This window comes from Podospora pseudocomata, chromosome 7, assembly GCF_035222375.1.
Source record: "Podospora pseudocomata strain CBS 415.72m chromosome 7, whole genome shotgun sequence".
NCBI lineage: Eukaryota > Fungi > Ascomycota > Sordariomycetes > Sordariales > Podosporaceae > Podospora > Podospora pseudocomata.
The window spans coordinates 2,217,119-2,244,121 of NC_085891.1; the positions used below are offsets into that span (position 1 = coordinate 2,217,119).

A 27,003-nucleotide genomic window follows, 5' to 3' on the forward strand; every position below is an offset into this window, starting at 1 on the left:
GGAGATCTGGCTTTAGTCACTTTACTAGATTTGTTTCCAGTTCTCAGACTGCATTTTCTTCTCAACGAATAGGATGGATTGTTACTCGCGACGATCCCCCCGAGGCGCTGAATGGAACCTATAGACAGAGCGACATCATTGGAGGACAGAAAGCGGCTCAGCACCACCATCCAGTGATCCCACGGTTACAGTTAGATTGACCCAGGACCTACATGACCCCAAAACCGGACCTGCAGGAGACATCTGCTAAGCAACCGCCGCTGACATGCTTCACTGTAACGTGGCAATGGACGGTGAACGTAAAAATAGTCGGTTGATCATTCACACAAGCAATATGTTGACAGAACAAACTTGCTTTCATTGCTCCTTGTCAAATTAGAAACACCCCTATCACTCACTCTCCTCTCCTGCCCCCGGTTCCAGTCTGGCCGGTTACAGCACAAGAGACAGAGAACAAGCAGTAGCAACATACAAAAAGCCTCCCACAAATCCCGTCAACAGTTTGGTTGTCTGCCCATCTCCAGTGACGTCAATCTGTGTCCCCTTTTCCGCTCTTTTGTTGACCGGGTGATATGGGCTCAAAAGTTGTAAAATCGTGCCACCAACCCTGCGATATATGTGCAATCACCTCCTCTCTGGAAATACCCCACCACTTCCTGCCCGTACAATATCATGCATCTCCTAGCCATACCAGAGTAACACGATACATCCCCAGAGCAAATAGAGCAATATCATTTTTATCCAGCCTCAAACTCAACCTTACACAACAGGACAGGGGGTGGGTGGGAAAACAGACAGAAACTCAAGGGCTATCAGTATGTTGGGGTTACAAAAGTTGTGAAAACATGAAATTAGAAAAGAAAACATCGCACGTGTCAGTGGTTCTGTGTAATCTGTGTATTACAAAGTTCATAAAAAAAACCCTCGTCTGGCTCGAAAAGAAAAAAAGCGAGCAGGCGGGTGGGAAAAGGGGCAAAGAGGGAGATAAAAGACTTTTTATATTGTGACCAAGTCAGGTTATCGTCTTCCTCCTTGCGGTGATTTCAGTGAAAGGGAAAAAAAGAGGGGGTATCGATTTGCATCCATTCCGAAAGAAAAAGAAATAAAGAAACTCCGGAGTGCTCTGGCCTCCTCGAGCTCTTGTCCTTCGAGGAGGAGGAACGAAAAAAGAAACCTCCTCTTGCCTGGCCGAATAGACCAGCACGGTCTTGTGTCTTGTGATGGTGATATCCAGTACCGAGAAAGCGTTGCGAGGGGGAGGGGCTAAAAGTGTGGGTTGATACTGTGACTTCGATACTCCGAATTTCTGGCGGTGTGGCGGTTATCAGTGGTATAGATATGGTGAAACCCCCCCCCCTCAAGTGATGATTCGATGGCAAGCCGCTTGTGGCTTGCGGTGTAAAGCGTAGACAGGACGGCCGTTATTTCTAGGCACTGCCGTCATCGCCCATGCCATGTTGGCCAGCACCAATTTGATTCCCCGCTCCTCCTGGCTGGCTTTGACTTGCGGTGGCCTCTTCGTACTCAGCATATTGAAGGGCCAACTGCTTGGCCGTGATCTCGAGCTGCCAATACAAACGTGTCGCACGATCAGCCGACCTCACTTCGTTCATGGCTTTGCTCACGAGCTGTTGGAGTATTGGGTTGTTGTTAATAGACGGAACGCCTCCTCCGCCAAAATTCATAGCTTGCATGGCATTGGAGTGAGCGGGGGGCAATAGAGAATGGGCCGGGGTGAAGCGGTAGCTGGGATCCGCAGGTAAAGCCGCACTTGTCGGCGGCATGATGCCCGCATGCTGGGCCATGGGTTGCTGAGTGCGAGTTTCTGTCTTTCGTCAGTATGAAATTCAAGGGCGATCACGATGAAAGGGGCATACCGTGGAAACTGCATCTAGCGCCGCTGGCATTGAACCAACAGTTGGCACAGCTGCCACACATTTGGCCATCTACCACTACACACACGCTCCACGGGCCGTGGCCTTTGTGGCAGTTCTTGCACGGTTGTGGAGCAAGAGTGCCCGAAATATGAGCAAAAAGCGCTTCCACATTACTCCGCCGATTCAAATTGAGCTGTTGCTCTGGTCGACGTTGAGTAGCAAGACGTCTACCGGGCTCACGGGCCAACCGTTTCGCCAGGGCGCTCTCGACACTAAGGTTCTGGTAGCCAGACTCGCGGGCAAGTTCCTCTGTGATCCCCACGATTTGAGGCTCCATCGACTGGTGAGAGGGTTGCATCTGCTGGGGAGGACCCATCTGGGCTTGGGGCTGCTGCTGATGCTGCTGCTGGTGTTGCTGCTGCTGGTGTTGCTGTTGCTGCTGCTGCTGCTGCTGCTGCTGCTGCTGCTGTTGTTGGTGTTGTTGCTGAGCATGCGCGAGCCCTTGCTGCAAATCTTGCATGTGATCATGAACACTCTGGCCCACGACTCCTCCTCCCACAACATTGGCACCGCCGTTAGCCAGCATGCTGGCGGTTGATAGATCAACGTGTTGTTGAAGGCCGGAGGCTCCGACTGAATGATCATCCTCCTCCATGTCGGCATCGGGTTCCGCCTCGCCGTGAGCATCCACATTGCCAAGTTCCGATTCCATAGCGGCGGCGGCGTAGTCTTCGACGCCCATGGGAACCCCAACTCCAACTCCGACGTCCACGCCTACGTTGTCGAACACGGAATGGTCGGGCTCGGGCTTGAGCTCGTCGAGGGCGTGCTGAGCAGCGTGGGCAGCAGCCACGTAGGGCGCAGCGTGCACTCCGTACTGGGCCTGAGCCTGAGCCTGAGCCTGCTGATGGGCCTGGTGAATCTGATGGGCGGCGTGGACGTCGAGTGAGCCCGGAACAACACCACGGGTGGGGCGACCGCGTGCCGTTGGTGGCTGCGGCTTCGTCACCTTGTTCGGTCGGCCGCGCTGCGGGCGGGGGACGGTCGATGTCATGCTCCTGTCCAGATAGGACTCTAAAAATGCCCCAAAGCTCTAGGCGGCGTGTGGTCGCAGAGCTGGTTCGGGGAAGGATTGGTGATGTCGAGCAGCTGTCGTCAGCTGTAAAGCGCGCGTTTGGGATGTCGACGTTGGAAAGGAGAGCGGGCTGAGAGCTGAGGGCTGAATGCGAGGCCTGCAGAGCGTCTGCCAGCTGCGGAGTTTTTTGCAAGACGATTGCCCAATCAGAGTTTTTTTTTTTTTTAACTCTCTTGCTCCGTTTCTGGCCCGTGCGTTGATTTGATAGCTGAGGTAGGTATCTGTATTCAATTCTCACACATTCCATTCCAGTCCGCAACTTGGACCAGCTGCTCTCATCTTATATTCATGCCTGTCAAGCTCTGTTTGGGTGCCCGTGTCTGTCATAGCACTGATTGCTGGTTATTCATTGAAGCCAGTTGAAGTTGCTCCAGGCTGGGCTGAGGAATGTTCAAGCGTTTGCCCAACATTGCTCTCTCGGTGACTAATATCTGCTCATCAGATCAGAAACCGGCAGGTTGTATCGGTATCGGGTGTCAGCGACGCCAAGTTCGGTAGATGGCTTTGGAAGGAGACTGCCGCCCTCTGAGCCTCCAATCATGTTCTATCCATAGCTACAAATTGCCTTATTCAGCAGCTTCCAACAAGCCACTGGTCCTGTCGATCGGTACGACATGCGGCGGCCAAGAGGGTCCTCGGTGACGAGATAGGGCTTAGTGCCGTCTATTCCAGTGATATACGCCTTTCAGAGCACAATAGCGACCGGTACTGCTCGCGTCCTTCGGCTGCGTCCCCCGAATCCCGAGCAGTCTAGATCACTCAGATGCTTCTAAAGACGGCAAGATGCACCTTCCCTGTGCCAGGTGGGGTATGGAAGACTATGTGATATCCGAGTCTTCTGTACGATTAGGGGGGCCCCCTAAACACCATGACCTCTAGACACCGCTCTGTTGTTCTCGTCTCTCCCATCGCAACTGTTCGTCTCTAGGAAGACAGGGAGACTTCCCAAGCCATGCCTGTCACCATCTATCCATCAAGCCACCCCCCAGAACCTGCCCGTCTCCACCAGACTTACACACGAGTCACCTCTCCAGAGCAGCTGCTGTCATCCATCACCAGCCATGAAACAAACACAACCTCCAGATCCTCCCCCACTCGAACGCGACCCATAATCCAGTCTTCCTTCTCAGAATCCGCATCCACTTCACCAACCACCCTCTACGCCGCCAAAAATGGCCTAGTCTACAGCTTGATAGAAGCCTACTCCAACCACCACAACCTCCTCCTCCGCCCCGACGACATCTGGCTCGCCATCCTCTCCCAGCTATCAGTCTACATCAACGCCAACGCCACCCTCCTCCAGCACCTGTTCATCCCCTCCTCCAGGAAACAGTCCTCCCCAGCCCAGAAAAAAGACCTCTACATCCCAGTCGACCTATCCCCCACCCTCAACCACGGCTCCCTAGCCCAGCAAATGGCCTCCACCCTGCTCCCCTCCTCCCTGACAAACCCGGACATAGCCCACAAGTTTTTTCTTCCCTCCTTCACCACCACAACAGAAACAGACGAAATCGCCGCCTCGATCCTGCTGATGGGCTCCATGCAAAAATACTTTGTCTACAGCTGGGGAACCAGGTGCGGTATACCCTCAATAACCCTCCTTGGCGACCAGACCGACTGGGAGAAGATCCTCCACCGCTGTGAAGAGTTTCTCGCCTCGGGGAGATTTGGTCAGGGGGCGAGAGACTGGTGGAGAGGTGGGTTGGGTTATGTCCTTTCCAACTTTGTGAGGTCGCTTCGAGACCCGGGTGGGAAAGACACGAAGACGTTTTGGCAGAGGGTGTTGGATCGGCATGAGCCGAATGGGTCGGGCAAGACGACGTTTACGGGGTGGGTGGTCAATGGGTTTTGCTGGTGGGATGAGGAGGGGAGGCATGATCTGGGGAGGGTGCGAGGCGGGATGACTAGAGGAGAAATGCCGATGGGGTTTGGGAGGTGTCCGGTTAGCTTGTGGGATAATGGGGTCGAGGTCAAGACGGAGATGATAGCGGGGATGGTGGGGGTGAGAGTGGGTAGGATGGGGGATGTGCTGAGGAGGGTGGAGGAGGATGAGTGGCCTGGTGGGAGGCCTGAAGAAGGTGGAAGGATGCAGCCGAGAGCAGTCGGGGGGGTGACAGAAAAGATTGATACCCTTAGGCCGGAGGTGGGCTGGTTCATGTATTCGGTTTGAACCCTTTCAAACAACTGGTAAAAACCCTTCTGGAAAGGGGCGCTGGAACAAAATGGGACAACGACAAAAGGTAGACTGATACCACTTGTATATCATGGCGTAATGACAACCACATATTATTCCATACTTTCATTATATTACAGTCTTTGCTGCCCATCCATACATACTCCAACCTTTGATGTCCTGTTTCCTGCATTAACCCCCCTCCCCTTCAAGCAGCCGCCTTCTTGACATGCGGATGCCCATTCACCCTCGCCCACCCCGCCACCTGCGCATTCATAATCCTAATCACAAAAAAGTAAATCACCGGCACCACCCACCCCACCACCGTATCCCAAACCCAATTATTCCTCTCGCTCCCCCCCAAAATCCCACACCTCATCAAATCCCCCAACGTACTAACCGTGACATTATATTGGCCCTTCTCCAACCCCTTCAACGCCCGCTCCGCCACCGTCTCCGGGCTCTCCGCCGGCTCCTCCTTCTCCAACTCGAGCGTGATCTGCGGCTTGGTCTTGTTCTCCCTCTCCAGTCCAGGAGAAGTAATCGTCCCCGGGTAAACAACATGAATCTTGACCGGATGATCAGGATACATCCTCAACTCCATATTCAACGTGTCCGCCAACCCCCTCAACGCCCACTTGCTCGGCGTATAAGGCCCATACCCCACAATCGCAAACAACGCCAGCATCGACGCGGTGAAAACGATGTGCTTCGGCTCCGGCTTCTGGCCGATAACCCCTGTATCCTTGGGTTTATTCTCCGGAGCGAGCCACTCCTTCAAGATGGCTCTGCTCATCTCGGCCGAACCAAAGAAATTGACATCCATGTTTCTCCGGGTGGCCGCGATGCTGTCGTTGGCGGGGTCGGCCCAGAGCATGGGGCTTGACAGGCCGGCTATGCACCAGACGATATCGGGGGCCGCACCGGCGTTCCAGGCGATGGCTTGGGCGATGACCGACTCGGCGTAGTTGGGTTCCGAGACGTCGGCGGAGATGTAGGTGAAACGTTGCTTGGAGGGGGACCTGGCAGCGGCGGTGACTTTGACAAGGGCTTCTTCTAGGCGGCCCACGTTGCGCGAGACGAGGATGAGGGAGGCGCCTTTTTTGGCGAGGAGGATGGCGGCTGCTAGGCCCATTCCTTCTGAGGCGCCGGTTATGAGGATTGTCTATGAGGGGGAGTTAGTGAGTGAAGGGTGGGATAAGGAGGGGTAAAGGGGGAGGAAATACCTTGCCCTCGACGGGGAAGTGGTTGGTGTTGGTGAAGAGGCCCATTTTCTTGATGAGGAAGAAGGCGAAGAAGGCAAAGGTGGCGGCTGGGCCGGCGATGTGAGGGGGGACGCCGACGCGTTGTTCGATGATGTCCATTTTGAAGGGTGAATGAGATGGGGAGAAGGTGAGATTTAAATGAAATGCGAGGTGTGATGAGAGGTTGATCTGAAGGGTGGGATTGCAGATGATGACTTCGGAATTGAGGTCCGTGGGCTCGGACTCGTCGTCTTCTCGAAGGAGAGATGACTTATGATAGCTCACTAAGTTAAGGGTATGAGACCGAGATGTTGTCTTACACCGTTGAGAAAGACGTCTTTGTTCAGGGACGCGGATCGGATTGACTTTTATGGTTCTGCAGTCTGGCACCGTGTTCCCACAGGCCCTCTGTGGGGTTGCAGCTGTCCAAGAACTCCTTCCTGCAAGCCCATTTTCCAGGCTTACCTCAGTAGGAAGGTACAAAGAGGATGGATGGTGAATGATAGGGAGAGGGCATGATGACAGAATGAAACTGGATTGAATCTTCTTAACAGATAAACTAGTTCTACCCGGCCTGTGTCTAACGGTTTTGATATCACTCAAAAAGCATGAACCCAGTGCCGTGGCGAAGCCTCACAGTGAGATCAAGCTCACAGGTGGAGAGCTCTCATGGTGAGGGTACCGCTGAACAAGCAGCTGAAAGTGGATCTCGAAACCAGTGGAGCTCCCGGGGCTGCTGCGGGAAAGGTGGGGCGAACCCAGCCTGCAGGTTCGCTCGGTCGGTGAAGCAGCGAGAGCCAGCAGAAAAAATTCTGCCGCTTTTGAACCTTCCAAAAGTTCAACACCCAGCCAAAAGGCAGAGCACCCCACATTTGTTGGTAGCAGGCGATTTACAATTGCGCCTGGATTTTGCCAGCAATCACCTTTTCTTCACACAGATCAGTCACAATGGCCAAGAAAAGAAGAGTCTCCCGCAAGGCGGAACCGGCCGGCCCCCGCGATGTCGACGCCAAAGACGCCAGCTTGACCATCAAGACGTACCGAGATGTCGCCGACTCTGGGGATGAGTACTGGGCTGAGAAGGACCAGATCATGCTGGACAGCGAGGACGAACAACCGCGCTCGAAGCGCCTCAAGAAGGAGGACGACTTTTTAGAGGTTTCCGACGAGGAGGTTTTCCAGCAAGACGATTCCGACGAGAGCGAAGACGAAGCGCCAGCCAAGAAGGGCAAGGGCAAGAAGGTCATTGAGCAATATTCCGAAGACGAGGAGCAGCAGGAGGGGGAAGAGGAGGGCGATGAGGGTTGGTGGGGAAATAGCAAGAAGGAATACTATGATGCCGATCAGATCGAGACCGAGGCCGATGCTCTGGTAAGTTCACGGCGCTTTACGGCTGGGCGCGAGTGCAGGGACTGACATGTTTGTGTAGGCAGAGGAAGCAGAGGCAAAGCGTCTCCAGGCCAAGAAATTGGCCAAGATGACCGAGGAGGATTTTGCTTTCGACGAGGACGAATGGATGGCGCCAAAAGAGGAGGCTGGCGAGGACGAGGTTGTGACGGAGGTTTTGAAAGAGGTGGAAGTAAGAGAGGACATGACACCCGAGGAAAGATACAAGCTGCTCCAGTCTCGATATCCCGAGTTCGAATACCTGGTGGACGAGTTCGCAGAACTGCAGCCCGTTCTTTCGGAATTACAAAAGGACGCCGTTGGAAAGCCTGCCAAGTCACTAGAGGTTGTCAAGTCTTGGATTCTGGGGTGCTACGTCGCCTCGCTGGCTAGTTATTTTGCTCTTCTCACATCACCAACAAGGGACGGGAATGGTGCTGCGGCAACGCTCAGCCCATCAGAACTCAGAGACCACGAAGTTATGGGGACTTTGATGGAGTGCAGAGAGGCCTGGCTCAAGGTGAAACAGTTCAGACCAGCCAAACCTGCCGCCTCAAAAACGGGCATGCTTTCGCCACCAGAAGAGGAGGACGAGGAGATGCTCGACATCGACGAGCCGGCCAAGAAGAGGAAGTCGAAGCTCTCTAAGGCCGAGATCAGGGCCAAGGAGAAGAAGGAGGCCGACAAGGCGAGGAAAGCCAAGGCGGTCGAGAAGTCTTTGGCTGACCTGTCCACTCTTCTCGAGAGCGGCAAGAAGGCCGCCAAGGAGGATGCTGCTCGCGCTGCGCCAACAAACGGTGCGGATATGAACGAAGACTATTCCGACTTTGGCGAGGAGGATGCTTTGGACGAACATACTGCTGCCGACAAGGCCAAGCGCAAGAAGAGCTTGAAGTTCTATACTTCGCAAATCGTACAAAAGGCCAACAAGCGTGCTGGGGCTGGTCGCGACGCCGGTGGTGATATGGATATTCCTTATCGTGAGCGTTTGGTAAGTCTTTACGTCTGCATATCCTACTTTTCAGTTGGTGGAACTAACATTATCACAGAGGGATCGCCAAGCACGCCTGAACGCTGAGGCTGAACGCCGCGGCAAGAAGGACAGCAAATTCGGCGCCGGCGCTGAGCTGGGCGGTGACGACAGCGAAGGTGATGAGACCACAGCCAAGCAGGTCCGCGACGACGAGGACGAGTACTACGACATGGTGGCTCAGAAGACACAGCAGAAGAAGGCCGACAAGGCGGCGCGCTTCGAGGCGCTGGCACAGGCGAAGAAGGACGAGCGCATTGTGGAACAGCAGGAGCTCGGCCCAGACGGCAAGCGCCAGATCACATACCAGATCCAGAAGAACAAGGGCTTGACGCCGCACAGGAAGAAGGAGGTGCGCAACCCGCGTGTGAAGAAGAGGATGAAGTACGAGGAGAAGAAGAAGAAGCTCAAGAGCGTGCGGGCTGTGTACAAGGGCGGCGAGGGCAAGGGTGGCTATCAGGGAGAGTTGTCTGGTATCAAGACGAATCTCGTCAAGAGTACCAAGTTGTAGATGCATTAATGGCGAATATATGGGCGTTTTGTATCCCAAGGTGGTTTGTTTTCCAGGGATTGTTTCTGCGTGAGAGCCCAAAATCAAGATACTTTTGGGATTCTACATGTGATGAAAATGCGTAAGACAACATAAGTTGAAACGCAGACATCTTATTCTATCCAACAGGAGATCACAAGGTTGTATAGTGTAGCGGTTAGCACCCCAGATTCTGATTCTGGTAACCCCGGTTCGATTCCGGGTACGACCTCATTCTTTTGCTTTTCAGCACCTCATTCCATGAGAATTATTGCTGATAATTTTCTCCATCCATCAGTCACCGTCTATGATTTTCCGCATTTCTTTTTGCTCAGTATCCTCCGTCCTCCGTTGCCTCATGGTGTTAGTGTATTCTTGCTCCCCAAATAGATGTCGTGAGATAAGAATGATGTCTTAAAGCCCAAAACCTGGAGCAAATGTCAGTTTCACCGCTTGGGGTTCTTAAAGTATCCAATCAAGTACTTCATAATAATCCAGGATTCTCGAATCCTTCTCCGTCCAGGAGATGATCGTCCTCACCTTTGTTCAACCGTTGGTGTTAGATAAAGCTCGGCAAGTATGACGTCATATCGAAAATTCCTTCACCAACGTCATCCCAACGGTCTTCGAAATACATATCAGCTCCGGACGGCTTAACACTGTACCTTTCACACAGTCTAATGAATGCATTTCCGACTGCTAGCCCTGAGGAGAATAGGTACAATCTCGAGCATCTGGTTCAACGAGCGTTGAACAGAGAGTCCAGATTCATCTTCTTGATATCCTGTGGAATGCGATGATGGCAAACGCAGGCTCGGCGATGATCAGGTCTTGGCTGGATCTCCCAATGGCACCAGAGTTCCTTCTCGGTTGCGCCATTGAAAGATCGGAAGAGCATGCCGTTCAGGTGTCTGATAAGGTAAAGGAACTGGGCGTGGGACGGACTAGCAAACCAGTAAGCGTGACTGGCTCCTGGCAACCGCCTACGTCACGTCCCTTCCCGACTTGAGGATGCATGTCGGTGCGATGAGGTCGTGCTTTCCATGGGTTTCACCAGCTCATTTATAGCAGCATATAAACTGTTGGCTTTCTTGCTTGGCAGCTCTTTTGTTCTATTCCACAAACTGACCCGAGAGAGAGTCGTGAACCATACCGTCACCACCACCAACAAACTACAGCATCTCACTCTAGCAAGGATATTTCACGGCCAGCATGGAGACCATTAACACTATCAAAGACGCCGCTACCAAGGCTATTTGGGGCGATCCCGAAGCCCACAAGGAGCCAGTCTCTGGACGCATGGGCAACACCGCTGCTGGCGAGCCATACGATGCCGGCAACATTGAATCAACCTCTACTGCTCTCAAGACCACCAACCCCAACCCGGAAGTCGAACCTATCAACACTCCTCTGAAGACAGAGAACACGGACAAGGTTGTCACCAACGCCGAGTTCAACAAGAACGCCAACCCTTCAGCTACTAGTGTTGAGCTTCCCCCGGCCACGCCCTCCGAGAAGCCCAGCGCCACGACCACCGCCGTCACAACCAAGGACGATGCCGATTCCAGCAAACCAGACACCAACCCCGCCGCAGCCCAGCCGTCATCCAATATCCCGGGCGACTCGACCCACGCTCAGAACGACACTCGTGCTCCCACTAACCCACTTGCGGTTCACCACTCCGTCGGCGAGACCGGCAAGCCTGATGCCAAGAAGAATGTTGACGACAGCGGGGATGGAGTCGACAAGTCTGACAACCCCGTCAAGATCGATGGTCCTGGCCCACGACCCTTGGAGGTGGTAGCCAAGGAACATGGTGGTGATGCCGGTGCTAAGGCTAGAGATGAGAGGAAGGGACAGAGGTCAAGCAGCGTCGACACCCAAGAGGACCACGAGGATGGGACGGGGGAGCTGTACGTTCGCAGCAGTGGGCTGAAGGCTGATGGCGGTGACTTTGATGCTGCCGCGCCGGGTGCTGGGAAGGAGGCTGATCGTATGTATTCACAGCACCAACCCTTTGTTTGATGTATGCTGACATGATACCAGGTCTTATGGAGGAAGAGAAGCGCCACCCCCACCACCGTGAGACAACCACGGACAAGCACAGTGATAAGAAGCACCACATCTCTCTGCCCCATCATAAGAAGAAGGACAGCGGGTATGAGCATGGTGTTGAGGATGGCAAGGCCAAGGAGAGTGTTGCGGAGGACCACACTGGGAATGGATCTGCTACCACGACCCATGACAAGCATGTTCCTGAGGAGGAGGTTGCGCACAATTGGGACTTGAAGTCGACGAAGCCGGCGGATTTGGAGCACAAGGAGAAGACGAGCTTGAAGGATAAGATTAAGCAGAAGTTGCACCGGGGGTCTGTTGGGTCTAACTAAGGTGGTGAGGAATGAAGGAATGATGCTGCCATGGGATAAGGTTGATGACTTGCGGGTTATGAAGCTATGAGTATCTTTATCTTTGTTTGTTTTTCTCTTTCTGTATCAATATCCCCAGCTATCTGTCTTGAGTCTTGACCAAATAAAAGAGCATTTCCTTCAAATAAACTCCATCGAAGCAAGAGGGCCAGATGGCCGAGCGGTCTAAGGCGCCACGTTAAGGTGAAAATCTTGATATCAACTCCACATTCGCTAGGATGTGAGAAGTTCCGTGGTCTCGTAAGGGGCGTGAGTTCGAATCTCACTCTGGTCAATGAATTGTCTTTTGCATTTCTTTGCCATGGGTTTATTTTATTTTTGGGAGTTGCAGGTGAGATTTTCGAAGGTGTTGATTTTTACTGTTTTGGTGTAGAAGTCTTGGAGGTGGTGGTGTGCAAATTTGCAGGTATTATGTGTAGTATTCAGGGGTATTAACTATCAACGCAACCACAGAGTCGCAGCCGGTGTACCAAAAGAAAACTATATGCCAGGTCATTATCCAAATCCGTCGTTATTCATCATCTTCGTTTATTTCGTCCCGAGAGATGCGCAATCATAAGTCGGTTTGGTCTTTCAAGTATCCATGCTCTTCCCATACTTGAAAGATTTTGTCTCTTATTGCTTCGTGGCCGGCTGATCTCTGTTTCACATGAGTACTCAAGTCAGCACTCGACATGAAAGAAATAAATCATCCATGTCTTGAAAGTGTAAGTAGGGAGGTATGGAGACTGTTACTCACAGGATGAAAAGTCTTGCCGTAATACGTCGGCGTCAACCACATTGAATCCCCCGGTTTTTTTGTTGTTGTTGTTGTCGTCCACCCCTTCCAAAACCCCTCCCCCTTTTCTACCCCACGCCTATAATGCACCCTCAACCTCAACCCCGGATCTTCCCTCTTCGCCTTGGCCATCAAGCAAACAGCCTTCTCCCCCCAATCCCCCCTTTCCGCCGCCTCTTCCCAGCAGCGCTCCGGGTCGAGGTAGTAGTATCCCACCCCTTCTTTATTTTTTTCCCGCAAAGAAGTATAAACCCTCCCCTCCCCGTCAACATCCCCACCCCCCGGCAAAAAAAACCACGTCTCCCTCCTCTCATAATCCGGCTCTTTCGCCACCCCAGGCTCGCAAAACCGATGCCCATCAAACAGGCTGTCATGATCGACAAAAACGACTTTTTTTCTCTTCCCGCTACCAGAAAAAGAGGCATTCACCTCCTCTATCACCCCCCTTATCAAATCATTGGCTTTGAGCACCAAATCGTTCATCTTCCCTCTTATGTCCCTCGTCAATTTCGCCGCCGCGGCCGTGTGGGAAACATCCCAGATCCCAAATGAAACATCATCACACGCAGTGGTGTTCTCGTTGAAGAACCTCGCGTAGCCAGTGACGGTGATGAAGAAAGACGAGTGCCTCTCCCAGGGGATCTTATTCAATATCTCCAGCAGGATGAGCCTGATACGCAACCGGAGTTTTTGATCGTTGAGGAGGATGGAGGAGACCGTTTTTAGGGCGGAGTCGCACGAGGAAGGGGAAAAGGGGCCGTAGAAGCGGAAGATGCATGCGTTGAGGAGGGAGAAGAAGTCGAGGTCGTTGCCGGATATGGACAGGGTTGCAAAGGTTGGGGAGGTGAGGTTGAAGGCGTCGATTTGGGAGGTGGAGGGGGGGAGGGAGGGAGGAGAGGATGTCGTTTGTTGCTGCGCCTGTGCAGGAGAGCCATTGGTGTTGATGGGAGGTGGTATGGTTTAGGGAGGAGGCGAGGAGGTGGGGATAGGCTCCGAGGCCTTGACGGCAGGGGGGGGAAGGGGAGGGGAGGTCGGGGCGGGTGCCGATGCCGGCTGAGTAGCTGTCGCCGAGGGAGATGAAGCCTGGGATGGGGGGGGGTTTCCGGTTGTTGTTGTTGTTGTTGTTGTTGTTGTTGTTGTTGTTGTTGTTGTTGTTGTTGTTGTTGTTGTTGTTGTTGTTGTTGTTGTTGTTGTTGTTGTTGTTGTTGTTGGTGGTGGTGGTGGTGGTGGAGAGGACGTGTTGGTGGTGGTGGTTGTCGGGGGGTTTGAACGGTTCGGAGAGGGTAAGGGCGGAAGTGAGAGTTGAGAGGAGGAGGAGGAGGAGGAGGATAGGGGTTGTGGTTGTGAGCATCGTTGCAGTGTGGTGGTGTTGCAACAGATCTGAACAGTCAGTTTGATAAGCAATAGGAGCATATAAATCTCGCTTCCTTGGAGAAAAGGAAGCAGCCTTTCGCTCCTTATCACACAAAATACCTAGGTGGTCTACAAGTCCGCCCTCGCACTTTGCTATCCAGCCTGACCTTCTCATTGTCACAAGAACACAAGGCAGCAGCTCTCAACCACGTGAATCAAAGACTCACTGAGCTTAAAGCTTGCTGCGCGGCTCAGTCAGTAAGGCTATGAGTACCTTTCTTTCATCAACGTGCCTGCACTATTGGTTACCAGCTGCTCGAGCTTCCAGCCCCTCCTAACTCTAACCCCAACCCCAACCCCAACAACGGTAAGCTCTGGACAAAGGGTAGGAAAGCCATCTGAATGGGCTAGGTATCTCTCCTATTGGCGATTCAGTATATATCATGGATCCATCGCATCACAATAAGGAATTTCACGTTGAAATGTTTTCTGTTCTTTTCCAAGGAGGCGGGTTGCAGAAAGAGATCTTATCTAATCACTTGCACGCACCAGGGCTACCTCCTACATATAACCAACCACCAAGACAAGTCCAATCACTAATTCTTCAATCAACCATCAAGCAGTTCTAGAACCCTCAACCCCCCTTCTCCGATCAAGATTTGCTCACCCAACTCCTCATCATCCCCTATAAACAAAGATGCCGTCCCTCCCGAATTGGCCACCCATCCATCAAGATCACCGTTGACCACCAACACCACCACCAACACCACCACCCAATCCTGCATCCCCAACTTGGCATACCTCACTCTTCCCCCCCTCCCTTCCGCGGGACGTTCTAGCGCAAACGCAAGTCAATTTATCCTACCGTCTTCTCACCGTCAGCGTCACATCAGCTAAAAACTCGGGATATTTATCCGCGGTAATACGCAAAGTTACATACATCGAAAGCGACTTGCATGGAAGAAAAGATCCCAGCACGGTGGATTTGGTATTAGTTACTATTTCTGTCTCGTTGTTTCTATCCACGTGGTCCTTGTATAATTTTAATATAGCCAACGGGGAACAACAATAGAACGGGAGGGGTAGCTAGGTAAGAGGTGGTGGTCATTGGTACCTACCTACCTACCCAGACGTGGGCAGTCGAGTTTTTCAGATTGAGATGATGATGGGAACTAGAATTTTATGAGCCTGAGAAGGGTTGTTCTATCCAAGCCCAGAAAGGAAACCTCATCGTCACCGGGGAGAGTTAGGTGAATGTAAACCGCAGTTGTTGTAAATGCTCTTTTTATTCTTCATGTCACCATCACCACGGAAGAAAAATCCATATCAAAAACACACATGTTTATATGCAAAATCTCGCACTCATGTTTATTCTTTTTAAATTGAGTAGCTTTGTTAATTCTTTCCTTTCATCCATTGTCATCTACCATCATACATATCCATCCACCATTCACCATCCACCCTTCCCCAACCCTTTCCATGCTAAACCCCCCCATCAATATCCGTCATGATATTCGTCAAATTTGTCTGTGTGCGTCTGTATCTCTCAAGTAAAAAAAGCATCCCCACCCAAAAGTCATACTCAGCGGTGATTATACACACGATTAATTCCCCAAAAAAACAACACCAAGAAACTCTTTCCCGTAGACACCAAGCTTTAAAAACCCCCAAAAGAAGAAGAAAAAAACGCACAAAAAAGTATCAAGCACAGCTCTCCCAAGAATCAAATATTACATCCCCTTACAACGCCGGCGGTGTCAAAAACGGACTCAACATCAAATCATCCGCACTCGGCCTCTTGTTATGATCAATCTCAAACGTCTGCCCCAAAAACTGCTTCGCCTCCTCGCTCGCATGCTCCGGGATCGTCGGCGTGGCCTTCGCCCCCCCAATCTTGAAAATGGCCTGCAGCTGCGTGCAATCCGGGAACGGATGCGTCCCCGTAAACATTTCAACAACAAGACACCCAAGCGACCAGATATCCGCCTTGCGGGTGTAAGACGTTTGCTTGACCACTTCTGGTGCCATCCAGAACACTGACCCCTGCAGCGAAGGCCGGTGTTTATTATTGTTGGCCCCGTTGAGAATGTTTGTTGCTTCCAGCTTCTTCGAAATGCCAAAATCCGAGATTTTGATGGTGCCCTTGTTGTCGACGAGGATGTTGGCGCCCTTGATGTCGCGGTGGATGATGTCCATGTTGTGGAGGTAGGAAAGGCCGTTGAGGATTTGCTTGACGAAGCTGCGGACCAAGGGCTCGGGGAGGGCGCCGTACGAGTTAAGCATGGTTTGGACTGAGCCGCCGGGAACGTATTCGAGGAAAATGTTGAGGTATTCGGCTGATGATCCGCAGCCGAGGTATTGCACAATGTTGGGGTGCCGGAGGTCGCGGAGGAGACTGATTTCACGCTTGAGCGCCTCGATCATGCTCTTCTTTCGGGCGTCGCTCTGGCTGTTGGCGCCGGGCGATGGGGTCTCGACTTGCTTTACGGCGAGAAGCTCGCCAGTGACGGCGTGGAGGGCGAGGTAGACGCAACCAAAAGACCCCTGACCAATGAGCGCACCCTTCATCCACTTGCTGTCATCCCAGGAGTCGCCAGCGAGGAAGCTCTGAAGCTCTTCATCGGCATCCTCTCCGTCGTCGGTGAGGGCCTGGTTGACTTCTTGGAGAGAACCGCCAGATCCGACGGTGCTGTCGCCGTCAAAGTAGCTGTGTCGGACCACGTTTCCATCTGGGTCGGTGATGCTGACGGCAGCAGTACCGGCATCTGAGCTGCTATCCGCAAAAGACACATAAGACTTGCGGTTCGGTTCGATAGGTGATGACTCCTCCTGTAGAGTATCGAGAACGGAGGAGGCGACCGAGTCCCGGTACCCATGGTTGAGGCGGCCCAGCTGGTTTCCAGGACGGACCCTGGCGACTTGGTTGGAAGCAGTGAGCCAACTGTCGGCAATGGTAGGAATAGGAGGTGCATCCTGAATGCTGGACGCAAAGCTCAGGGTGCTGGCCACACTGAGGCGGTGGTTCACCCTGCTAAGGCGCTGCGACCTACGCATGGACATGCGGGCTGTCCTGTCGATAGCCTCTCTGGAGTGGTCAGGGAAATAGCTGGTAAGATCCGACGCGATCAACTCGCTGGGCGGTCTTAGCCCGCCGAACTGCCGAAGAACCTTGCGGCTGCGGGGCATTCGTGGTGCCTCAGCGGGTGCCGGCCGCTCCAAGTCTCTGGCGGTGTTGTACACATTTCTTTCTCGGTCTTGATGGTCCTGATAAGACACAGGTGAAAGGGGCGGCTGCTGAATAGTTTCCCACGATTCACCCAAGACCTTTTGTGCCTTTAGTTGACTTCGCTTGTCCATAGTCTCCATGGAGCGATTGTGGTTTTGTTGCGCCTCCTCCATGGCAATCGCAGCTGCTCTTTCTAATTCGGCGAATCCTGGCTCCCCGGCAGGAACACGTCGTAAGATGAGGCGATTTCGTTCTGGTCGGGTGTGGTCTTTGATCACCCTCCAAAGTTCAGTATCACCAAGGCGACGGCACTTATGTGGGTCGTCACCACCGACCAAGACCCAGAAGCAGTAGTTTCTCTCATGATCCTCCCGTAAAGCGAACTTGCGCAATGTGACGCGCATGACTTCCTCGCAGGTGTTGCAGTCGGCGATCTTAACAACCTTGGTGACACCACCTGTCGAGATAACCCGGATCACATCCTGTCCAGGGGGCAAAGCGGCCATTAGTGATGAGCCATCCGACTGAGTTCTGGTGTGGCTTGCCATCAGACGGCCTGTGTGTGGTGGCTCGGGCGGAGACATGGGGAAGATGGCCGTCGCAGGAGTTGGTTGACTGTATGCTGTATGAGGTGGTTGAGGATATCTCTGCTGCTGTTGGCGGGCGCTTCTGAAGCCACCGGAAGACTGAGGAGAGGTAGGCCTTGAGGGGTTTTGGTTGTCAACACCGGGAACAGCAGCTGGGAAATCGAATTGGCGCGAATACCTCTTATTGCTCGCTGGCATCCCGCGACCACTGGCACCAGTATTTGGTTGGTGCCGTGGTGATTGTGAGGAGGGCGCATATTGGACATCAAGCCCCGCAAAGGAATCCTACTCGACCTGTTAGCCCAACAGTCGTCCCTTGGCCATACATACTGTTGTCACCTACCCTGTTGCGCCTCTTTTGGTTGGCGTATGTCTTGGTCCGCAACTTCTTGATGCTCAGGAACAAGCGCACACGATCGCCCACCTTGTCAATGCCCATCTCCTTCAGCACTTCCTTATCCATCTCCAACAAGTTGTCTCCATTGATGTGATTCCTGCGGAAGATCTTTTCGTATTCGCCACACTTGACGCTCCGCAGGTACTCGCAAACCCTATCTTCATCCCAATTCTTGACCGAGTCCGGACCGTCGACGTCAGAAAACTCCGACTCGGTCGGGCTTTGGTAATTTTGGGTGGCCATCTGAACGGCGGGCGCGCGTCTCGAGGAGGGGTAGGCAGAGGCGGTCTGGGGCGTGTTCACCATCATGGCCGACGGCTGCGAGCCCAGCGAAGCCGGAAATGTCGACTTGGAAGCCAACATTGCCATCGCAACGGCGGAGCCTTGGTTTTCTCTTTGGTCAGACCGACGACGGCATGAATTCAGTCTTGGGGTTTTCCTAGTGGCGCAGGGGTGTGCCGGGGGATGGTTGACAGGATGAGGTGGCCTAGAGTCTGGAGTCTGAAATCACCAGGAGGCAGTGCGATGCCGATGGAGAACCAACAGTTGAGCCAGTCCGGCGTGCTGCAGAAGGGGCTGCAGGGTGATGAATAACGAGAGGGAGAGCAGAGAGCAGTGCAGGAATCCCGACGGGTGCCGGAGCAGTTGTTGAATGCGTTGTGTGACGAGCGTCCCTCTTTTGGGCCCAAATCCGAGAAAAGTTCCAACTCTATTTTTTTCCTTTCTCCGGGATGAGCTAGAGAATAGGCACGTGTGTACGGCTTTGCAGAAAGACGACCGAAAAAAAAAGAACCGAAGAGACAGGCAGGACCGGCGCCGTCGATGAGGTCGGGTAAGGTGTAGGTGTACCGAATAGGTAGTTGTCGACTACAGTACTATCCAGAGTATTCCAGAGGGGTATCTCTGGCAGGCGGGTGGAGGGTGCCTGTGGTTTTTGTTCAGAGAGCTGGGGTGGTGCCTCCAGGTGGGGCAGGGGATGCGAGCGATGGGCAAATGGTCCCGATTCAGGCTGATGGGTTGGCTCGGAGGGTGCGGTGCAGCGCGTTGCGAGGGCGGATTGGACAGGCCGTAAAGCACTTTCAAGAGGCTCACCAATCGCTTAGGGGACCCCCCTTGACATGAAACGAAGCTCGAGCCAAGCAAGGCGCTTCTCGGGAACATATCACTGCATTCCTGCCCATGCTGCCCCCAGAGACATTGTTATCAAAGAACACGGCAATCTTCATTGTTCACTCGTTACAGCTCCCGTGGGCCTCTTTGAAGCTACTCGGAGCAAGCGTCACAAGAGGCAACACCTAGCTACCGCTCTTTTGTTTCTTCCCTGTGCCTCTCTACTAACGATGCTGTGTCACCGTTTGGCTCCCCACCACCAGCTGACTGCGCATGACGGCGGCGTCGACACCCTGAGCTCGGCTGCCATAACGAGGAGCCGAGAGAGTGGTTCCATTCTACAATGATGTCCTTACGAATATCTATCTCTGCACATCAAACCAGATATATTCGGAAGCGAGCTGTTTTGCTTGCTTGTTTCCTATTTGAGCAGGCCAAATAAATACACCTTCCTGACATAGATAGTTTTCTTCATATTTACCAGTTCACCAGTTCACCATGACCCCTGCCGATGATGAGGGACTTTGTGGCGGGCCGTGATGCCAACCCAACAATGTTGAGAAGAATAGCATCCCGGAAATGCATTCCGTAGTAGGACAAACAACAGTCTCGTAGGATGGAAACATGTGAGCGGGACACAGGCGTGGCCAATCATGGCGGGGTGAAGTCTTTGCCAGCGGGACGGAATTCGACGATGAAACGGGAGCTGTTTCATCAACCACCACGCTCCACCAAGTCGGCAAGTCGTGCCTGTTAGCTTCTCAACCCCGCACTACGCCTGTCAGCTAGCACTCGTCGCCGTTCGCCTTAACTGCGACTACCGGGGGACAATGAAGTCATCGTCCGAAGAGCGGTCAATGGCACCGGGTTTGCTTGATAAAGTTGAAGCAGTTCAACGAGATTACCATCATGCAGCCTTGCGAGGAAGACCCTATTCACCACCCCATCACCACGCCAGGCTGTCGGAAGCACAAGGTATGCCCAAGGTCTGTCGTTGCTCGTTCGATCTCCAAGCCATCATTCGCTCTGTTCTGTTGATTACCGTTGCTGCCCCCTTTTTTTGCCCCCCGTGGGAACCGAATGATAGGAGCTGGCTGGGCTGGGCCACAATCCCCCCTAACGGAGGGGTGATGGTCAGACCAAGAGGCCAGGCGGCTACAAACATATGCCTTCTGGGGAATCCTGGAGTAGGTGATGGCCGAGACGGTGTTGCGGAAGCACAGGCACAGCACAAAAAAAGATCACCAGGGCATGGCATGGTTTTGGGGCCATTGGTAAGATTGCTGGGGGGTTGACTGCATTTAAACTGAAACGGGGGGAGCACGCTGATCGCAAAGTGTTGTTGTCAGGGGAAAGATTCGGCTTTGTCATCCGTCGTTGGAGGTTCTGGAATCCAGACCTTTCCTTCCATCTTGGCACCGGTGCAAGCCACAAACGAAAAGCTCACGCCACGGTCTGAACAGTGGCCCCGCTTTCACCCGTCAGCCCCGAATTCACAAGGAAAATTCCTGGCATATCCTCCCCCCCGCCCCACCACCACCACCAACACCACTCACCAGCTGAACATAACGACTGATAGGGTGATGAAGACATGTATGCCGGCATATGCTTCTTATCGTGCTCTGTTCCCGCCCCCTCCCCCACCGTCTATTCGGCTATAGGCACGTCTGATTCGACATGTCCTCGGAATAACCTATCTATACCACTGCTTCTTTGCTTCGTCGTCCACGTTGTCCAGTTTTTATAGCCAAGCTGGCGCCAGTGCAAGACTAACAACCCAACCAGCGCCTCTTTATGCAATGACCGGGCCAGCACAGGTGCCCGGCCACCCGACAGTGATGGGAGTCCAGACTGCTGTTTTGTTTGTTGGAAGCGGATATCCAATCTGCACCTCATCTCGATTCGTAGGCGCAATGTCCCACCCCATTTCGATGGCCAGCACTGATCGCCGGGGGGTTCATCCGGTCCCTCGACTGCCCGCTGGGAGCAGAACACAACAGCTGAGCTCTGACAGCACCGATTGGCAGGAGCCCCCTGTCGGGAGACCATGTCCCGGTCGCCTGCCATTGGCCAGACTGTTCCCAAAACCGGTATGATAACATCATCCTACATCGAGACAGCAAATGCCTGGCAATTCACCACGTCTCCGCCCTGATTTCCTGCGCTGGGATCGATGAAAATCGAAAGAGGGGTGGGAACAAGCTCCTGAATGCCCAGATGGAGGCTTCGAGCCCATTGGACCATTGGACCGTGCTTCGCTGGAAAATGGCACTTTGCTTTTGCTTTCTTGCATCTCACTTTTTCTCCCATGTCTTTCTGTGTCTGTCTGTCTGTCTTGTCTTGTCTGCCGTCCTACCTATGAAGTCCTACCCGGCCTGAATCGAACTTCTTTTGATAGCTCTTTCATGTGCTCTCGGACCAACCTCGTCCACCTTTGCTGTATCTTTTTCAACAGGCCGTTCCCTCATTGTCACCCAGGGGTCCACGTACGTCCACGTCCCTGTATCAAATCATCTGATCTACGCCGGCTGTGACGTCGCCGGAGCTTGTCTTGGGATCACATTCGGCTCTCGGCCCTAAGAGTTGGAAATCACCTTGGGTTTGCTGTTTACGGCCCTCAGGACCTGCCGAAATTTCACGGCCGTTAGGTGGAGGCTTCGACTGCTCCGCGTTCCGGGACGGGGGCTCCGCCAAACATGTTGAGAGGCTCAACCGTATCTCACCTCGCTACCTCCGATACCTATCCTGCCAACCTCCGCTTCTCTTTTCTGTGAACCGGCCTGGCCATCGATCCTGGCTCTTCTTTTCGACCCAATTCGATACCCGAAACACGTCTCGCACCGAATACCCTCCCAATACCAAAATCAAGGGTCCAGCATTCTGTCTCGCTTCTCGCAGCCCCCCGTCTAGCTTGTTCTCGCCTGTTCGCATATCTTTCGCCGGCCTGCTCCTGTTTTAACGTTCAAAGATTGCCCCCAGACCAAGAACAACAAGTGACTAACCCTACAATTCTAATTGCAGGCCCTTGTCAAGGTTTTCATTGGGAAAAACCCGCACGCAGGCACTGCTTTGTAGGAAACCCAACTTCCACCATCGACTTTGAATTCAGAGTTCAACATGTCGAGACCACCATCCAAACATTTACAAACCCAGAAAAGGACGAGATCGGGCGTTTCTCTCACCATGACGGAGCCGGATGGATCTGAAGCAGCCTACAGCCCCACGACCCCGAGTTCCCCGACGAGTTCTCATGGCGAACATCGAAGAAGTTTTTCTCTCAACTCGATCAAAGGACGGCCATGGCGCTCCATGAGCAACAGCAACAGAGACCGAGATTCTACACCAGACTCGGCGTTTAGGGGCCATGTGAGGAAATTATCCAAATCACGACCATATTCGGCATCTCCAGTCGATGGCTTCAGTCGACGTAGCTCAGGCATTTCCGAGGATCACATCCAAAGTCTTCACAGCCGGTTGTCGTTCACCACAGCAGATCCCCCGAGTCTCACCCCAAGTTCGTCATCATGTTCCTTCGACTGGAAAACTCAAAGAGTAGAGGGGGGATGTGCGCTGGAACCGGATACAAGTCTGTTGAAGACCAAGACTCCATACCTGGTGGTCACAACGGACTATCTTCTCAAGATGAAAAGCCGTGCCGACGCAGTGGCATTAATTCCATCATTGGCCATTGAAGGCGAGAAAGCGCACCATGGCTCCCCCCCGGAGCCTGCTCTCGCCATCCCTATATCGACTGTTGTGGCAGCCTTCTACTCGGAAAGCATCAAGCCGTCGTTTGGAATCGAAGTATGGTGGAAGGGTTTTGGCGGCCAGTCGTTCTACCGGTCCGAGTTCTTTTTCAGCTTACCGCGGGAGCAACAGAAGATGCTCGAGAGCATCACGCGAGTAATAGGGACAAAAGAGCAGGACGAGTCTGGGTCTTCGAACAAGTGTGATGATATCAAACCACTCATGCAAAAGATCCAGATGATGGAGGAGCCAGTATTCGCAAACAAGGAGTTGGAGATCTTCCCGGTGATCCCACGAGGACATACGAGGAAGGAGTACATGCCAAAGATGGAGGATGCGTCCAAGAAGTCTCAGGAGGGCTCGGCGTACTATCTGGTCATTGGCACATATCTCTGCTACCTCGCCGAAGTTCAGAGAGGGAAGGCTGGCTCAAGCTGCAAGCACAGGACGTTCGGCCTGGTCACACTGAACTCGGTGGTTGGGGATTGGTCCTTCCACGAGGAGAGGTTTAATATCTCGTTCCGGTAAGATTGATGGGCAACCAGATTCTCTGCCTGGTTGTGGCTGACAAGTACCCCTAGTGATCCCTTCAAGACGTCAGTGACACTCGAACTTGCCAGCCGCTACTATCGACAGATCATCCGCATCCTTGGTACCGCTGACCGCTTTATCAAGCCCAACTGGCCCCAACTTTGGCAGAACCTGGAAATCTTCTCGGTTTCTGGGCTTCGGAACCCTCAGTACTTGGTCTCTCGGGAAGACTACGGCGCCATCAAGCGCACACTTGACGCTCACATTGCCGGGTATCGTTGTGCGCCTGTCGAGTGGGAGATCAACTGGAAGACTCGGCATGCACCCGAGTTTCGACTGCTCCCGCCAAAGCATGCGGGACTGTACACAGGCCTTCAACTTTTGGCTGTTCTCAGGGCGCTCAGGTATAATGACTATTTCAACTCGCTGTCTTTCAAGGACGTGGACCTGTCGATGCTGCACGGCGTGGATGACAATCTGGGCGGGGGCATCAACGTTGCCTACCTGAGCCGGACTTGTAAGTTCTCAAAGTGTGTTTTCTCTGTTCAGGCAGTCAGCTGACAACACTACAGGCATCAAACTCACCAATGATGAAGTGCAGCTGCTGAAGACCTGCCCGGTGTTGCACCAGGAGTTCCATGCTCTGGCTTATTGCTCTGAGACGATTCGGCAAATCGATTTCACCAACTGCAGCTATGAGCTGAACAGGGGAAAGACAGCCGACAGCCACTACCCGACCCTCCAGTTCCTTACGCCTATCCTCCATCTCCTCAAGACCGGCATCTCAAAGTGCAACCGTTTGATCTTGGCCCACAATCACCTTTCTGAACATGACATCAGCAACCTCGCCGAGACCATGGAAACGGGTGCCATCAGAGCCCTGGACATCTCGGCTTGTGGCTTGGACGATATGGGTGTGAGGAGGATCGTCATTGACCCTCTGATGGAGCGCCCTCTTCCTCTCGAGTCATTGACAGTTGCGGGCAACTATGGTCGATTGCCCGCGTATATTTTGCCTGACCTCCTGCAGCAACTTCCTGAAATTAGAGAGCTCAACCTCTGTGGCAGCATTTTGGGAGACAGTTCGGATGTGGGCCCGCTATTGCCCTTTGAGCTGCTCGAAAGCCTCCAGTGGCTTGAGTCGATCGATATCACGGGGTGGCTGATCAACGATGAGACCTTGATGGACCTACAGCGCTTCCTGATGGCGAGAAGCTGGAAACTGGATCACAGGCAGTTTTCAGCCTTCCGCCGGCTTGTCCTCAAGCAATGCGGTATCACGGGATTCAAAGCTGCGGCATTGTTTGAAGCCGTTGGGAAGGATCATGGCCTGCATATCGGCCTGAGCAACAATCCGATCGAGAACGGCATTGGAGAGTTGGCTGCTGTCATTCGGGAGAACAAGGGACCTGCTGGTCTGGATATGGAAATGGTTGAGTTCCAGGACGAGGATAACTACCTCGCTCTGATCCACGCCTTGACCGAGACCAAGTACCTCACCGTCCTGAACATGGCCGGTACAGCACCTGCTCCTTCTCCTACTGGCGTTTGCAGTTCCGAGATGGTCAGCGCGCTGCATGACTTGTTTGCGCGCAACACTTCCATCCGGTGTCTTGATCTCTCGGGCTTTTCCGGCAGGCTTGACGATGGCCAACTGACCAAGGGATTCGGCCGCAGCTTGAGCGGTCTTGAGCATAACAAGGCGATGACCCACCTGCGGATTCGGAACCAGAACCTCCACGACGACGCAGGCACGCTGGGCCAGTCCTTGAAGAGGAACAATACACTGATGGTCCTCGACTGCCAAGACAACAACCTCAATCTGAACAGTTTTGGGTTCTTGGTCGACAGCATGAAGATTAACAGGACGATCATCGACTTCCCCTTCACCCCCAAGGAGCGCGCCGACATTTGGAAGAATGTCCTCAAGGGCCTTCGTCCAGGGCCACGCCCACCTCAGGCCAAAACTGGTCTCCACTTGGGCAAAGAAAAAAAGCACAAGGATAAGAAGGACGACAAGGACAAGCAGCCTGCGCTTCAGCCCGACGTACAGGAAACTGCTTTGTGGACCATCTTGGAGAAGCAGTTCAGGCAGCTGGACGAACACATCGAGCGCAACCGCGAGCTTCTTGAGGCATCATCCGGCCAGGTCTTTGATTTCGAGTCCCCAGCCTCCACCCCTATCGACGCCGGACAGGCGGGCGGTGGTTTCAATGCTGGTCCTGCTGGTGCAAGCGAGTGGCCCACCCTTCTTGATCTCGAGTTCGACATGGGCACCATCGACCTGAACGACAGCACCACCCCTCCACCTGCGGTTGCCGGCCCTGTAGGCGAGGCAGTTGCTCATGACGGGACAATCCTTTTGCAGTCCAGCCCTGACCCGAAATCCACACCCGCGACCGAGGCCCCCAAGAAGGAGAAACACAGGCCACCCCCTCTCATCCGTCGGAAGACTGTCCGTTCCTCTGCCCTGGACAAGGAGTCCCGGGATGAGCCCCCACCGACACCTTCCTACTCCTTGATCGGCCACGTCGGAGTAGGCAGCACAATGTTGAACGCTGCACCCGACTATCCCCCTCCCCCTCCTCCTCCACCCCCCGCCATGCTCGCGGCCTTTGCCGGGGTCGAGTCACCAACTGATACCCTCGACCCAGTCTCGGAGGTTGAGACGCCCGGGCCGGATGAGTTGCTGCCTACAATGGCTGAGCTTCACATTAAGAACTATAATAACATTAGCGTGGCCAACAACATCAATATCACCACCGCTACCACCAAAACCAACACTACTATCACCACGACAACCATCACGCACAGCAGCAGCACTAGCACGAACAATAGCACTAGGGGTCATAGGTCTACCCCGTCAAATCAGAGTATGGACGAGGAGGAGAAGTTAAGGGAGATGTTGAGTCAGTATAGGGGTGGATTTATGGTGGGGGGGTTTACTGACTGATTTTTTTTTGGGGGGGGGATTTGTTCTAATTTGTTTTGGTGGGGGAAAGCGGAGGTTGTTTTGATATGATATGAGGAAAAGCAAGGGGTACATAACATAGTATATAGAGGGGCATAAATGGCAACATAATACGCATATATATTTGGAATTTTGGAAGGGTTGGAGGTTTGGGACAGGGAAGTTTTGAATCATTCAGTGTTTTTTTTTTCTTTATCATCATTTGGCATGGCAGAGCAGAGCATGGGAGTGGATTTCATCTTGGGGGGAATGGTTGTTGTAAGATAAAAGGGGATGATGGAGAGGTTGATACCCTATAGAGGATAGTTAATATTGAGTTTATTTCCAAACATGTAATGTTTGTCTATCTCGGTCGTCTTGTGTCTTTTGTTATATTGAGAGCTTGTGTTGTTATGGTACTCTTCACAAAGCAGGTGCTCCTTCCTCTAATAGCCAGTCATGTCTTCTTTGAGCACTGTGCCTTCCTCACCTGGTCGCCCTTGCCTTCCCCACCTGATCGCTCT

General features: G+C 53.2%; 8 protein-coding genes and 2 non-coding genes across 10 annotated transcripts; 6 read left to right on the plus strand and 4 right to left on the minus strand.

Annotated features, from left to right (window-relative positions):
* Positions 1 to 311: 311 nt before the first annotated feature.
* QC762_707980 (uncharacterized protein) lies at positions 312 to 3,337 on the minus strand. The gene is made up of 2 exons (XM_062893641.1): positions 1,878 to 3,337; positions 312 to 1,825 (listed from the first exon to the last, which is right to left on the minus strand). The coding sequence occupies exons 1-2, from the start codon at positions 2,929 to 2,931 to the stop codon at positions 1,428 to 1,430; spliced, it is 1,452 nt and encodes a 483-aa protein (XP_062739474.1). The 5' UTR covers positions 2,932 to 3,337; the 3' UTR covers positions 312 to 1,427.
* A 627-nt stretch (positions 3,338 to 3,964) lies between these two features.
* On the plus strand, positions 3,965 to 5,182 carry QC762_707990 (uncharacterized protein; the record flags this gene model as incomplete). Its single annotated transcript, XM_062893642.1, has 1 exon — positions 3,965 to 5,182. One exon carries the CDS (start codon positions 3,965 to 3,967, stop codon positions 5,180 to 5,182), a length of 1,218 nt encoding a protein of 405 aa, XP_062739475.1.
* Positions 5,183 to 5,393: 211 nt separating this feature from the next.
* TSC10 (3-dehydrosphinganine reductase) lies at positions 5,394 to 7,332 on the minus strand (the record flags this gene model as incomplete). Its single annotated transcript, XM_062893643.1, has 2 exons — positions 6,412 to 7,332; positions 5,394 to 6,350 (listed from the first exon to the last, which is right to left on the minus strand). Exons 1-2 carry the CDS (start codon positions 6,547 to 6,549, stop codon positions 5,394 to 5,396), a joined length of 1,095 nt encoding a protein of 364 aa, XP_062739476.1. The 5' UTR covers positions 6,550 to 7,332.
* On the plus strand, positions 7,126 to 9,481 carry SAS10 (something about silencing protein 10; the record flags this gene model as incomplete). Its single annotated transcript, XM_062893644.1, has 4 exons — positions 7,126 to 7,800; positions 7,859 to 8,806; positions 8,865 to 8,964; positions 9,042 to 9,481. Exons 1-4 carry the CDS (start codon positions 7,378 to 7,380, stop codon positions 9,479 to 9,481), a joined length of 1,911 nt encoding a protein of 636 aa, XP_062739477.1. The 5' UTR covers positions 7,126 to 7,377.
* Positions 9,482 to 9,534: 53 nt separating this feature from the next.
* Positions 9,535 to 9,606, plus strand: QC762_0110660. Its single transcript has one exon. It is a non-coding gene; the product is annotated as a tRNA-Gln (tRNA).
* Positions 9,607 to 10,042: 436 nt separating this feature from the next.
* Positions 10,043 to 11,928, plus strand: QC762_708020 (uncharacterized protein). The gene is made up of 2 exons (XM_062893645.1): positions 10,043 to 11,367; positions 11,421 to 11,928. Exons 1-2 carry the CDS (start codon positions 10,587 to 10,589, stop codon positions 11,759 to 11,761), a joined length of 1,122 nt encoding a protein of 373 aa, XP_062739478.1. The 5' UTR covers positions 10,043 to 10,586; the 3' UTR covers positions 11,762 to 11,928.
* An 18-nt stretch (positions 11,929 to 11,946) lies between these two features.
* On the plus strand, positions 11,947 to 12,074 carry QC762_0110680. Its single transcript has one exon. It is a non-coding gene; the product is annotated as a tRNA-Leu (tRNA).
* Positions 12,075 to 12,184: 110 nt separating this feature from the next.
* QC762_708025 (uncharacterized protein) lies at positions 12,185 to 14,106 on the minus strand (the record flags this gene model as incomplete). Its single annotated transcript, XM_062893646.1, has 4 exons — positions 12,185 to 12,440; positions 12,540 to 13,496; positions 13,584 to 13,661; positions 13,816 to 14,106. The coding sequence occupies 4 exons, from the start codon at positions 14,104 to 14,106 to the stop codon at positions 12,354 to 12,356; spliced, it is 1,413 nt and encodes a 470-aa protein (XP_062739479.1). The 3' UTR covers positions 12,185 to 12,353.
* A 1,182-nt stretch (positions 14,107 to 15,288) lies between these two features.
* On the minus strand, positions 15,289 to 20,713 carry STE11 (ATP binding). The gene is made up of 3 exons (XM_062893647.1): positions 18,088 to 20,713; positions 17,923 to 18,029; positions 15,289 to 17,859 (listed from the first exon to the last, which is right to left on the minus strand). The coding sequence occupies exons 1-3, from the start codon at positions 18,508 to 18,510 to the stop codon at positions 15,672 to 15,674; spliced, it is 2,718 nt and encodes a 905-aa protein (XP_062739480.1). The 5' UTR covers positions 18,511 to 20,713; the 3' UTR covers positions 15,289 to 15,671.
* On the plus strand, positions 19,422 to 26,936 carry QC762_708040 (uncharacterized protein). The gene is made up of 5 exons (XM_062893648.1): positions 19,422 to 20,525; positions 20,601 to 20,844; positions 21,037 to 23,522; positions 23,580 to 24,046; positions 24,102 to 26,936. Exons 3-5 carry the CDS (start codon positions 22,369 to 22,371, stop codon positions 26,480 to 26,482), a joined length of 4,002 nt encoding a protein of 1,333 aa, XP_062739481.1. The 5' UTR covers positions 19,422 to 20,525; positions 20,601 to 20,844; positions 21,037 to 22,368; the 3' UTR covers positions 26,483 to 26,936.
* Positions 26,937 to 27,003: the final 67 nt, after the last annotated feature.